At 38.2% G+C, this 14249-nt stretch overlaps 2 protein-coding genes across 2 annotated transcripts; one reads left to right on the top strand and one right to left on the bottom strand.

Annotated features, from left to right (window-relative positions):
• Positions 1–393: 393 nt before the first annotated feature.
• On the bottom strand, positions 394–1034 carry LOC133848885 (uncharacterized). The gene has a single exon (XM_062284616.1). The coding sequence runs from the start codon at positions 972–974 to the stop codon at positions 441–443; it is 534 nt and encodes a 177-aa protein (XP_062140600.1). The 5' UTR covers positions 975–1034; the 3' UTR covers positions 394–440.
• Positions 1035–2810: 1776 nt separating this feature from the next.
• LOC133848933 (uncharacterized transmembrane protein DDB_G0289901) lies at positions 2811–8784 on the top strand. Its single transcript, XM_062284683.1, has 14 exons — positions 2811–3602; positions 4528–4776; positions 4846–4974; positions 5037–5270; positions 5334–5561; positions 5623–5874; positions 5932–6159; positions 6226–6501; positions 6559–6789; positions 6855–7106; positions 7164–7409; positions 7475–7792; positions 7851–7991; positions 8050–8784. The coding sequence occupies exons 1-14, from the start codon at positions 2888–2890 to the stop codon at positions 8562–8564; spliced, it is 4014 nt and encodes a 1337-aa protein (XP_062140667.1). The 5' UTR covers positions 2811–2887; the 3' UTR covers positions 8565–8784.
• The last annotated feature ends 5465 nt before the right edge of the window (positions 8785–14249 follow it).

Here is a 14249-nt window from a genome sequence, read left to right as displayed (position 1 = left end):
ACGAGTCTAAAATGTCACTGTGAAAAAAGTCATCTAGAAAGCCTCGAAACAATAACGAATAAATTTCGCAACGAGTATTTCAACGTAATTCAATCTGAGATTAAATCAGTAAATGATTCAACGAGTACAAAATGGCGAGGGCGATTTTAACAGCTATTTAAAGGAAAACAACTTGCAATTGAGTTTGTAATTTAATTCTTTGCAGAAAGTCATTTAGGAAAACTAGAAATAGTAATGAGAAAATTTTCCAAAGAATATTTCACGTCTTTCAATCTGCCATTCAATCATCTAAAGAAAACCTAACGAGTAACGATTAAATGATTCAACGAGTATTTTTAATTTCCTTTGTGTTTCTAGCAGCCAATTAATAAACATTATCTTCAATAACCTAAATATTTTATTTTTAAAACTAACGAGTGACGACTTTATTCACTTGTTCATTAGTATATATAGCCCTTATCGTTCATGAACTTATAGCAGACACGCCTAAAGCAAATGCGACGTCGAGTGGTTGCCACTGGGCTGCTGCTGGTGGTGCTCGTCGCATCGGTGGTGCTGCTGTTGATGCTGCTGCTGCTGCTGCTCGACTCTGTGGCGTTTGTGGCGAGAGTTGTGCTGTTGCTGCTCGTTGCTTCGGTACTCTCGCTGCTTTGGGAAGTACTAATCGTACTCGAGTCTGTGGCATTACTCGCTGCAGTTGACTCCGAGGTGCTGCTATCGACTGTCGTTGCATTTGAGGATAATGTGGTGCTCTCTCCACTCTCGGTGGTGGAGGTGTCATTTCCATTGGGAGTCTCAGTGCTCGTTGCATTCTCGGTTTCGGCATCTAGAAAATTCATCAGTACATCCATGAATTTAAGTATCGAACCACGATCCTCCGAGCTAAAAGTTTGAGCTGTAGTGCTAGCACTTAGCCAAGCACCGCTGGCCAGACCAATGAGCAGCAGCAACACAAAGCGTTGATCGTTAGTCATGGCGGAACAGGAGAAAGAGAGAGTCTTAAGGTTGTTAGTCGAAATTTCTAACTGGCTGTCAATTTCGCATGATTTGTGTATTTATAGAGAGAAGAGCCGTTGTTGGGTTGCAGCCTGATATCTCTATGCGGAAATCGCATCACCCCAAAAAATTATCCACACTGTGCTCAAGACACGTGCACTAGAGAAACCAACTGCCGATTGCCAGCTGGCAAAGAAACTCTCAATCTTTTTCTCTTTCTCTATGTCTGGGTCAACTTTGGCTTCAAATTTCGCCAGCTCGCGTTTCAGCTGACTTCTCTAATAGCTCAGCTGCACACGCAGTGCACGTTATCAACTTTTAGGGGGCTCGACAAACAAAAAAAAAGAGTGCAGAAGATACTTGCGGTAATCTGAGGCGCTCAACAACAACGTTGACATAGACTTTGCATAAGCTTAGCGGCAATGAATGAAAATGTCGAGTGAGAATGAATAACAATGTGAAATATTATACTGATAATGCAATTATATTTAAGAAACAAAATTGTTTTAATGAAATTGATCGCTTAGATATAAACTCACATTCATAAAAGTGGAGACTGACTCAACGTGTTGAGTTATCCAAGTTAATGAATTCATTTGTGGCTCATTTTCAGCATAATAAAATGATTTTTAGTTAAGTGGGCAAAGTAAAATAATAATACTATAATGCTATGATTGTGGGGGAGAAATAATAGATTCTTCAACAAAAATTTGCCTACATTTTAAAGGACTAAAGAGTAGTAGAATTTCTTACGATACAGTCGCCTTCTGGCAGTCAAAGAAGTTGCTTTTTCTTATGATTAGAGTATAAAATATATAGAGTACTACATGTAGAACTTTAGAAGTAGTTGATTTATTCACTTCTCGCTGCTTCGTAAGTGACGAGTAACAAGTGACGAGTGACGAGTGTACCTAATTTTATTAGTAATATACTTGTTGCCTTAAATTTTTATTTCCCATCGTCGTTTTCTTTAAATAAGTCGCTTACTAAATAAAGGTTTTTAGTAACTATAACTTTTTTTAATATTCGGATTATTGATATTAAGTGTGTAAGGAAGAACACTATTCAATTTTTCAATTAATCCTATTGCTTTCAGGATCTAACACACAGATTTTCGAGTGAATAAGGCACAAGTAAATAATATCGTTCAATATGAATGATTCAAATTTAAAGTTCCTTTAATACATTTTCAAAAGCCAATGAACTTACGAGTATGAATAGAATACTAGCTTTGCAAATAAAGAATAATTATTAGACAAAACTATAATTAACTCAATCGTTTTTTAAATGCTAACAACTTGGAATTCATTTAAGAGTCATTCACTGTTAGATAATGCCAAAGACATTCCATAGACAATAAAGATTGACAAGCATCTCAAATATCAGCTACACAACTATCAAGTAACGAGCCAGATAAACGACTGTGCACAAAAAAAAACATGCAAGAAGAATGTGAAATGAGATTCGATACAAAAAATGTTAAAATCTAAAACGAAAACGAGAAAAAAAGCTGAACATAAACAGAAACAGAAACACAGAAGTGAAGCTGCAATTTTGTCAACACCAACGCCGATGGTGTTGGGCGATTTGTGAGCACGTTTTGCATGGCATGCCAATATGTGGCACATAACACGATTATCTGTGAGTTAGTGTTGCAATTTCTTATCAGCAGATGCGACGAGAATTCGCATTCGCATTCGCATTCGCATTTACTCACAGCATTCGCAGCATGATAAAAATCTGAGACAAAGACAAACTCAACTCGATGATGGGCAATAAAAGCCCATGACAGCAGCTGAAACCGTATCAATCTCTCCGGTTACGTTCGTGGGAAAAGAAAGTAGCTTCTTGTGTGATCTCTTTTGTTTTTACTGTTTTTTTGGTTTCGATAATGTGGCGGCTTCAGCTTTTCCTTTTGCTCTCCACCTGCTTCCTCATACCGCATGAGGCAAAGCCAACAACGCGTTCTCCCTCGCCCTCCCTCTCGACCACGCCCACTGTGGCATCAGCGATCTTCAAGCGCACCAACAACATTGGACGTCTGGCAGCCAAGGATCTGGCCGATCTTCTGCTCGCCAGCATGCAAGCCCGAGGCGCCAAGCTGTCGACTCATCAGGAAGCCACCGTTAAGACTTTGCAGGATATGGAACCGATGGAAAGACAAACTGGAGCCGTATTTTTGCAGTTGGGCATGGATCTGATTATCGATGTGTTGATTGGCAGCAACACGGATGCCAGCTGTGATCGTGTCATCAAGGACATTAAGAACACCAAGGATAACAATAGTCTAACACTCAGTTTGAAGTCATTTATCGCCCTCTGCAAGTTCAACAACATCGAGTGCTCGCAGAAACAAGTTGTACAGATCATCAAGTCCACCGCCGCCTTTAAGCAATCCGATGTTGCCGTTGAGGGTGCTCGCAGCACTCGCACAGCTTTGCAGCAGAGTGCCAAATCATTCTATGTGAAGGGTGATCGTGACAGCATGATTGAGTTCTTGCAGGCGAGAAGCCTGAAGGAGCTCGTTGCCATCTGCAGTTCGTTGTTGCAAGTGTGCGGCGCGTCCGGTCTCGAGGCGCAGAACATTGTGCAGAATTTAGTTGAAAGTAAGTAACGAGTAGCGAGTGACTAATAACGATTGAAAAGTAGAGTTGAATTACATGACGCACGAACATACTTTTGCGAGTAACGAGTAGCGAGTGACTTGCAACAATTGAAAGTAGAGTAGAATTACATAACTCATGAACTAACACTTGCGAGTAACGAGTAGCAAGTAACGAATGACTAGTAACGATTAAAAAGTAGAGTAGACTGACATGACTCACGAACAAACTTTTGCGAGTAACGAGTGACTAATAACGATTGAGAAGTAGAGTTGAATTACATGACGCAAGAACATACTTTTGCGAGTAACTAGTAGCGAGAAAAGAGTAACGAGTAGCGGGTGACTAGTAACAATTAAAAAGTAGAGTAGAAATACATGACTCACAAAAAACCAAGCAAGACAGTCAAATTCTTCAAAGTAACGAGTATTGACAACTATCGAGAAGTCCAAGGAACACTTCTCTATTAAATAATATAAGTCACTGACTAGAGAGTGTATAGAATAAAAGACAAAATCCTACAAAGAGTTTTAAAATGAGCGAGAGTAGCATATATCTATTGACAAGGAGAAAAAGAGACTAACGATCAAACACTTGCAAGTGACTAAAAACAAATAGCAAACCTAAATAGCTCACAGGAAAAATCTTACAAGCAACGAGCTTACAAATTGAACAGTAATTAAATTACTAACGGCATACATAGAAGCTAGCGAGTGACGAGAGAGAATTCAGGAGTAACATTACTCAAGAAAGTCATTAAGACTAGCGAGTAAAAGTAAAGAAGAAACAGAAAGAAAGCAAACGATACGAATGGAAAGTACTTATAAAGATTGGCAAACAATATGTAGTCACAAAGTAACGAGTAGCGAGTAGTAAAATTCAACTAGTATCCAGTCACTAACCTAAATTATTGTGTTCATCTTTTCAGTGGGTCCCAAGGCAAATACACAGAGCGCTGGCGTCAGTTTGTTGCAGGTGAATGGCTTCAGTACGCTGATTGTCTCGCTGATGGACAGTCTGACAACCATAGCGAATGGCCAAAAGAGTGGTTTCTGTGCCGCAACCGCCGAGAGCTGGATAGTGCGTCTGCTCGATATGGGCGTGGCAAAAGTTGTCATCATGGGTCTATTGACAGCGTTAGATCGTTCGACTCCTGTTTCACCCAACTCGCTGATACGTAAGTGACGAGTGACGAGTAACGAGTGCACTTAACTCTATTACTTATATACATTTTTTTTGCTTATAGAACAAGGCAAATCGGCTGCTAATTTGGTGGACGCTGATGTGCCACTCAATAAGGGCGCAGCGGTTGCCTCTAAGCGTTCAAGTGGCTCGCTGCCTTTGATTGGTAATGTGATTGGCAACAATATTGGAAGTAAGTTAGGATTCGATTTGATTTAACTTTATCCTCTAATATGACTCGTTCTTGTTATCTAGCCGGAGCTGGTAATATTATTACCGGACAAGATAATGTTGTTAACCAACTCGTTGCTGCTCAAGTTCCTGCTGCAGTTAACGCCGTAGCTCTGAACAATATTGCTGGCACAGCGACAGGTGCTACAGGTGGCGTTACTGGTGGACTTCTTAGCTCTGGACCTCTATCTAGCCTCTCTGGCCTTACCGGCTCACCGGTCAGCCAAGCTGGCAATTTGATTGGCAATAATATCATGAGTAAGTCAGCTTTGAGAAAGTCTTTTTTTTTGTCTAATTACTAATTACATTTTGCTTGTGCAGCGGCTCCGAAAAATATAATCAGTGGACAAAATAATCAGGTTACCACACTTGTCGGTGCCGCTGTTCCCGTTGCTGCCCAAGTTGCGGCCTTGAACTCCATTACAGGAAGTGCTAACGGCGGTGGATCAAGCGGTGGTCTTCTTGGATCCCTTGGCTCCAGCCCTCTGTCTGCTCTCTCCGGCACACCGCTCGGTTCAGCCGGCAATTTACTGGGCAATAACGTCAGGAGTAAGTTAGCTCTTCAGTTTTCTTTTCTGGGAACAATTGTTATTTTGTTTTGCATCTTTAGCGGGACCAAAAAATGTGATCAGCGGCAGTAATAATAATGTCTTCAGTCTTGTCGATGCTGATGTTCCTGTAGCTGCAAATGTTTTGGCACTTAACTCTATAACTGGCTTGGTTGGAGGTGGTTCCAGCAGCGGTTCAAGTGGTTCAAGTTCTGGTTCAAGCTCTGGTTCAAGCTCTGGTTCAAGCAGCGGTTCAAGTGGAAGTTCTAGCGGCGGTTCAAGCATTGGCAATGCCATTGGCAACAATGTTCAAAGTAAGATGCATTTTGCTTGAAAGGGTTCAATTTCTAACATTTGCTTTTCTTTAATAGCGAACCCCAAAAATGTGATCAAGGGAAGCAACAATAATGTGTTCAGTCTTGTCGATGCTAATGTTCCTGTAGCTGCTAACGTATTGGCACTTAACTCGATTACTGGCTTGGTTGGAGGTTCAAGAAGTGGTTCAAGTTCTGGTTCAAGCAGCGGTTCAAGCGGAAGCTCTAGTGGAGGCTCTGGCGTTGGCTCTCTTGTTGGGAATGCCATTGGCAATAATGTTTTAAGTGAGTTCCGCTTTGCTTTAAAACAAATCAATTTCTAATTTTTCAATTTTTGGTTTACTTTCACAGCTGGTTCTAAAAATGTGATCAAGGGAAGTAATAATAATGTCTTCAGTCTTGTCGATGCTGATGTTCCTGTAGCCGCAAATGTCTTAGCCCTTAACAAGATTACCGGTTTAGTTGGAGGTGGTTCAAGCTCTGGTTCCAGCAGTGGTTCAAGCAGCGGTTCAAGTGGTTCAAATAGTGGTTCAAGTTCTGGTTCAAGCTCTGGTTCAAGCAGCGGATCAAGTGGAAGCTCCAGCGGTGGTTCCAGCATTGGCAATGCTATCGGCAACAATGTTCAAAGTAAGATATATTGTCCGTCAAATGGTTCAGTATCTAAAATATTTTGTTCTTTAACAGCGGACCCTAGAAATGTAATCAAGGGCAATAACAATAATGTGTTCAGTCTTGTCGATGCTAATGTTCCTGTCGCTGCAAATGTCCTGGCACTCAACTCTATTACTGGTTTGGTTGGTGGTGGATCAAGCTCTGGTTCAAGCGGTAGTTCAGGAAGTGGTTCAAGTGGTGGTTCTAGCGGAAGTTCTGGCGTTGGTTCACTTGTTGGCAATGCTATTGGCAATAATGTTCTAAGTGAGTTACACTTTGCTTTAAAGGAATCAATTTCTAATTTTTAAATGTTTGGTTTATATTTACAGCGGGCTCTAAGAACGTGATCAAGGGAAGTAACAATAATGTGTTTGGTCTTATCGATGCTAATGTTCCTGTAGCTGCAAATGTCTTGGCACTTAACTCCATTACTGGTTTGGTTGGAGGTGGTTCAAGTTCTGGTTCCAGCAGCGGTTCAAGTGGTTCAAGTTCTGGTTCAAGCTCTGGTTCAAGCAGCGGATCAAGTGGAAGCTCTAGCGGCGGTTCAAGCATTGGAAATGCTATTGGCAACAATGTTCAAAGTAAGTCGCATTTTCTTTGAAATGGTTCAACATATAAAACATTGTTTTCTTTAACAGCGGATCCTAAAAATGTGATCAAGGGCAATAACAATAATGTGTTCAGTCTTGTCGATGCTAATGTTCCTGTGGCTGCAAATGTTTTGGCACTTAACTCCATAACTGGTGGCTTGCTAGGAGGTAGTTCAAGTTCTGGTTCAAGCTCTGGTTCAAGCTCTGGTTCAAGCTCTGGTTCAAGTACTGGTTCAAGCAGTGGTTCAAGCGGAGGTTCACTTATTGGCAACGCTATTGGCAATAATATTTTAAGTGAGTCAACTTATGCTTTAGTCCGATCAATTTCTAAAATTCTAACATTTACTTTTTATAAATAGCTGGCTCTAAAAATGTGATCAAGGGCAATAACAATAATGTATTTGGTCTCGTCGATGCTAATGTTCCTGTGGCTGCAAATGTCTTGGCACTTAACTCCATTACTGGTTTGGTTGGAGGTGGTTCAAGCTCTGGTTCAAACTCGGGTTCAAGTTCTGGTTCTCTCGTTGGCAATCTTCTGAGTAATATTGTGGGCGGTGGTCAGCCAAAGGATGTGGTTCAAGTGGTTGATCAACAGGGCAATCTATTGATGAACATTGCACACAAATCGGACACTTCCGGCGATAGTGTTGGAAACGATATTTCCAACAACTTGACGAGTAAGTAGAGCTTTAAATGTGTACTTCAATTTTTTATTCATGAAATATTTTTCTTCAGCCCGTCCCAAGCAAATTGTGCTAGGTGACAACAACAAAATTGTCAAGGTGGTGAACTTGGATGCCAATGTGTTGGCTAATTTGGATCTGGCGAATGCAATTCGTGGCAGCAGCGGAGCTTGCATCGGCAATAATATCAACAGTGAGTTTAAGCAGAAGTGTTTAAGGTTTTGGTATTTCTATACAATTTTTATTTCCAGGTGGACCCAACACTGTGATTGAAGGCAGCGGCAATGATGTGGTTACTTTGGTTAATCTTGATCTGAGTGCTCTGGTTAATCTGAATTTGTTGAACGATATCATTGGCACCGTGGGCAACGATTGCATATCGCAGACAACACCACAGCCACCCACCGAGGAGCCTCCCACTGCTCAGCCTCCTACTGTAGAGCCTCCGACTCCTCAGCCTCCGACTCCTCAGCCTCCTACGCCTCAGCCTCCTACGCCTCAACCACCAACGCCAGAGCCTCCAACTCCTGAACCATCCACTCCATATCCTTCCACTCCTCAGCCTCCCACTCCTCAGCCTCCCACTCCTCAGCCTCCCACTCCACAGCCTCCTACTCCACAGCCTCCTACTCCTCAGCCTCCTACTCCCAGCCCACCGACTCCTAATCCCAGCAACTGCTATCGTCGCTACTGTCGCAAGTGGCGCACTCGCCCCAGTTATCTGTGCTACAAGAACTGCGGCGGCTCCTATGTCTACAGGCCCTAAGCAGGCATTAGATCGAAAACGAGTACGAGAGAGAGATAGCAAGAGGAAAGATGATACAACTCTACTCAAAACTTTGGAATCTCCCCTCGTGTGGAGCTCTTCATTCACCTGTTATGTGTTTTACCCCCAAGATGCACCTATTTATTTTGACTAATTTCTAAGTGAACTTCTTTAATTTACTTGATGTATTGAAATACAACTGAATTATTTATTATCAAAAAACCCCCCAAAAAAGTTTATCACTTCCGTGGATTTGACGCGTCCCAACAAACAACAAACTTTTGATGTATTCCCGTACCAATGCGGAAAATGCCATCAAAATGTTCGCAGCTGCTAGTATGCGACTTGAAGATACCCCTTAAAAGAGATTCTAGTCTAAAATGGCTTTTAAGCAAATTTTGCTTAAAGAAAACTCATTGAAACTTCTTCAACAATTTCAAACAAATCTTTTCATTAGATGACAATGAAATTTTCAGAATATTTAGAAAATGCATAAAGAAATCTAATGAATATCATCATGAATTAAGAATATATCATGAAGAAGTTAACTTTAAAAATAAAATAAATACATATATAAAATATAAAAGCAAACACTCATCAGCTCATTATATGCCTTAAAAAGTCAACATCGAGATAATTATCATAAACATATTTTTCAAGAAGCTCGTTTTATAATTTCAACCTTTCATTAGATGATAATGAAATTTTCAGAATATTTATAAAATATATAAAGAAAATAATATGAGAATAGAGATAATCATGAAGTTAGATTCTGTCATGAATCAATATCAAAAAAATAAAATTTCAAAATGTTGATTTAAAAATATATTCTTAACAATTAGCAAAACATAAAAGCAAATACCTATGATCTCAAAATATGCCTAAAAGAAGTCAACATAAAGAAATCATATCTGAAATAGGTTTTTTTAAAGACACTTTTAATAACTAATAAATACAAAAAATTTAGACTACTTGAAAGAACTTCAACTTTAAGAAGTATTAGAATACCACATTATCACAAATAGATGGAAAAATATTTTACAACCTACTAAGAATCTCTGCGAAAACTTTCGTTGTTCAAACTAAAATATATTTTTATGGAAATATTCAGTATAAAAGGTTGTTAAATAATATTTTAACTTACTTAGGGGAAATCCAAAATATATAAAGCCGCAACTGCAGGTAAAAGAGAAATAAAAGATTAGTATATAATAAAAAATGTTTCAAAAAAATAATTCTAGTATAAAAGTTAGTATTTTTTAATACTGACAGCTTAATATAAGCATAGCCTGAGATAATTAGTTATGGTTATGAAATGTTAATTAAACGCAAATTAATGTATAATCAAAATTACTTAAACAAAAATGAATATAGTATTAATTTCAGTATTTTATAATACTGCCAGCTTAATATAAGCATGCTTTCTTTTGTGAATTATGTTTTTAGGGTAGCAAAAAGGTAAACAAAATGCAATTACATTCAAAACGCAAAAAGTTTAAACAGCAAAAAGCGTCGAGAGGTGAGGTGAGAGGTGAACTCTGTGTATGGAGAGGGGGAGGGGGAAGGGAGAAACTTGGTATAAATAAAAGATAACATTATTAACACCCAAGAGCCAAGTCAAGCGCTTGGAGCATTCAGTTAGACAAATGGGCGTCAGCGTTGACTCAATACGGAAAAGTTGCTCCGCTAGCTGTTGCTTTCCCCTCCCTTCCACCAACTCCCCTCCTCCCTTAGTTTACCTAGAAGCATAGCCAATGCAGAACGTGCTCACGCCACATGAAATCATAATGAAAGCAATAAAAATATCACCAAAGTTGCTCACAAATACAAAAAATAAACTGAGAAGAAACAAAAAGCAGCAGCTCTTGAGTTGCCCGTGTCGCAGCCATAATTGATGACCTAAGATAATTTGTTATGGTTATGAAACGTGAAACAAACGCAAACGGAAGTTGAAAATATGGCCGCAATTATAAATTTTGAGACCGACAGCTGTGTGTGTGTGTGTTTGTGTGTGTGTGTGCGGGGTTGGCAAGCTGCTAATGATAAGCGATAACCATGAACTGAGCGGGTGTTAAATATTATTCAGCACCTCGGGGAGACAATTTGTTCCCCTCAGTATGCTGCTAAATTCTTAATGATGGCCCAGCGCACTTCTTCTCTATTTTGTTTTGTTTTAGGCCAAAGTCAGTTGCCAACCTAGCTTGTGACTTCAATTTCATTGTTGTTTGAACGCAGTTCAAGTTGTTTGCGTGATTAAAGATTAGGAGTAACTTGAGAATACAGCAAATGGCAAAGCTCTTTGCGGTTAAGCACTTAAAGCAGCTTCGTTAAAGGTGTCAAATAATAATAATTAGTAATCGTAATCGGAGATTTTATATTCATTCAAAAGTAGCTAAAGAAGTCTTTAAGTTCACAATGAACAAAATATAAATTGAAGAAAAAACTATTGTTTTGTGTATCTATATTTATTTATCATATTATTTTTATGTACTTTGATGAAACTTTATTTTTCTAGTTCTATACTTAATTCATTATTATACTTTACTTTTATATACATATAACTACAGCTGTGAACTTTGAAATAGCAGTGCTTACAGTCCTTCTTCCTAAGCCCAAGAAGAACTTCGTTTCTCCCTTTAAGTAACTTTCATTTTCTATATTAGATTAACGAAATATAAATTGAAGAAAAAAAACATTGTTTTGTATATCTATATTTATTTATCATATTATTTTTATTTACTTTGATGAAACTTTATTTTTATATTCTGTTCTATTCTTCTTTCATTATTACACTTTACTTTTATATTAACTATAGCTATGAACTTTAAAATAGCAGTGCTTACAGTGCTCGACTCATGTGTTTTACCTTTCATCCTAAGCTCAAGATAGGACTTCCTTTCTCCCTTTATTTCACTTATATTTTCTATATTAGATTAACGTGTGTGCTCTCAAATTTGAATTACAGCAAATATAAATACTTTAAAATACTTTAAAGTATTCATCAACGTTTTTTTTTAAATAATTACAACAAATTAACAAGAGATATAATTAATTACACAAAAAGTAGCACAGCAATGAAAAGAGTGCTTTAAAAACTGAAGAATTTCGCGAAAATAAATCAATATTGTGGCTCTGAAAGTTGTTGGCGAAATAGAAAATGCAGCAGACTTTTAGGCGCAGACATGTTTATGTACGATTGCCTTGTCAGACAGCCAGACAAGTTCCGCAACTTACTCATCCTCATAGTAAGCACCTTCTCCCTCCTTCTCCTCTCACCATTTTATGTTCTCTTCCTTGCTGTCTGTCGGCGACCCTGTTTTTGTGAGTCGAATGGCCGTGTCTGGGTTCAGGTTGTAGCACTTGTCGTACATACATTTATCTATCTATCTATCTATGGGTTTTTATGCCGCTTTTGTGCCCATTTTTATTCCAACTTTCGCTTTGTTTTGTTGCCAGCTTGCTTTCACTTTGTTTTGCTATCCTGCAGTTGTTGAGTGTGATAAACAAGGTATGCTTTAAGTATGATGTTTACTTATTTAGTTGAATTTTTCAACTTTTAAATTAGAAAATGCTTTTTCTCCTAATTTAAATTTAAAATGTTTTTTTCATGTGCTCAAAATAACAATTGAATGAAAAACTATACTATAATTACTATAAGAGACTTAAAATATAATGAATACTATTGTATAAAAGAATGCAAAAAATACAAATTGAATTAACTGAATTACTATTAATACTAAAAATATACCATATATTTATATCAATATTTTAAACATGTGTTTTTCATAAGCCAAAAATTAAATTTGAATCAACTACTTTACTACAAATAATATAAAAATCTAAAATATACTATTTATTCAATAATATACTAAACTATTAGTAAATACTATACATGAAATATTTAAAGTATGTTTCTCATATGCCAACAATACCATTTGAATCAACTAATATACTTCAAATAATATAAAATACTAAAATGTAATAGATATACAATAATATACTAAACTATTAGTAAATACTATACATTAAATATTTAAAGTATGTTTTTCTTATGTCAAAAATAACATTTGAATCAAATAATATACCACAAATAAATACTATAAGTCAAATATTTAGAATATGTACTTCATATGTCAAAAATACCATTTGTATCAACCTAAAAATACTAAAAATATATCATGTATACATTAATATACCATACTATTTATAAATACTACAAATTAAACATTTAAAGTATGTTTTTCATATGCCAAAAATACCATTTGAATCAACTATACTATACTTCAAATACTATTAACATACTATATAAATATTCTATAATTTACTACTACTCTAAATATATACTAAATCTCTACAAAAACAGGGTATTTTTGTTGTCCTACAATTGCCAGAGCTAACGAAGTTGTACTTGTCTTCTTTTTTCTATCATTGTACATAATTTGCACGTGCTACGAATATCTAAAATTTACGAGCATGTCAGTGCAATGGAGAAAGAGAGCGTGTGAGTGTATGTGAGAGAGAGAGAGAGAGAGAACTAGAGAAAGTGCACACAGGTCGTCGCGTGGGTGGATGTCACAGCCACATGACACTAGTTACACTGCGGCTGGGGGATGCTTTTGTCATGTACATTATTTTGCTTTCAAAACGTTTCGAGTAAAAGTAAAAGTCCCAAAGCTTTAAATGACTCGAAGCAAGAGGCGGGGTCGGGGAGAGGGGTGAAGTATAAAGCTGCTTGTCAGTGGGTCGTCATTTTGGGTGGTTTTCCAAGCTGCGTTTTTCAAGCTGCCCCATGGGTAAGTAGGAAGTGGGAGAAGGGGGGCAGAGCAGAGCAGACGTATTCGTAGACCGGACGTTTGCTTACTTTAACACGTTTTATGTCCAAAATAAATGTGAACTAATGCATTTTTATTAATATATACAAGCGTGCTGGGAATTTCAAAACGACATCATGATCATCCTGATGATGATTAAGCATAAAAACCGCAAATGTTTTTTAAATGCAGTGCAAATGTCTGTGGTTCTTGTTCAGTGTTGTGTTCTGTTCAGTGTTGTGTTGAGGGTGGTGTCTGGGTATCTCGACTAAGTAGTACGCTTCTGACTTTGCAATCCTCCTTAAATATTTAGCACAACGCGTACGTGTGAACATCCTTGTTGTTTGATTGGATTTGCTCTTAGTTCGTGTGCATGTCGTCTCTCTCCCTCTCTCTATCTCTCTCTCTAACGAGCGACGAGTTAAAGCCACTGACCCACTGCACCACCCACTGTCACCCACATGGTCTCTCTCTGTCTCTGGTCACATATGCGATGACTCAGCAGCAACAGCAGCAGCAGCTTATAATCGACCATTCACAAGTCTTAAGATAAGCCCAAGCCTCTCATTCGCTGTCTCGTTACTTTAGATCTCTGCGATTTGCAAGCGACGTGTGGAGGCGGGGTTCATGACCCTTTCACTGTGTGTGTGTGCCAAACTGCATTGCCCTCTATGTGTGTGTGTGTGTGTACACATTACATCAATTGTATCAACTATGCCAAACACACACACACGCTCACATTGTAATTTGGACATGTCTGGCAACGCCCGCTGGGTTGATATTCCAACAGCAAACAGTAAACATTCGCCAACAAAGCTACATTATTCTACGCCTCCTCCTTCTGCCTCAGTTTCAGCTTCTGCTTCCCCCCTTT

This window comes from Drosophila sulfurigaster, chromosome X (genome assembly GCF_023558435.1).
Source record: "Drosophila sulfurigaster albostrigata strain 15112-1811.04 chromosome X, ASM2355843v2, whole genome shotgun sequence".
Lineage (NCBI taxonomy): Eukaryota > Metazoa > Arthropoda > Insecta > Diptera > Drosophilidae > Drosophila > Drosophila sulfurigaster.
This window is presented reverse-complemented; position numbering and strand designations above follow the sequence as displayed.

Excerpts from the sequence above, each read along its gene's own strand:
- LOC133848885 (XM_062284616.1), bottom strand. The coding sequence starts at position 974 with ATGACTAACGATCAACGCTTTGTGTTGCTGCTGCTCATTGGTCTGGCC.
- LOC133848933 (XM_062284683.1), top strand. The coding sequence starts at position 2,888 with ATGTGGCGGCTTCAGCTTTTCCTTTTGCTCTCCACCTGCTTCCTCATA. Across the intron at positions 4,975-5,036 it reads GATTGGCAACAATATTGGAA|CCGGAGCTGGTAATATTATT; the intron begins GTAAGTTAGGAT and ends CTTGTTATCTAG. Across the intron at positions 6,160-6,225 it reads CATTGGCAATAATGTTTTAA|CTGGTTCTAAAAATGTGATC; the intron begins GTGAGTTCCGCT and ends TTACTTTCACAG.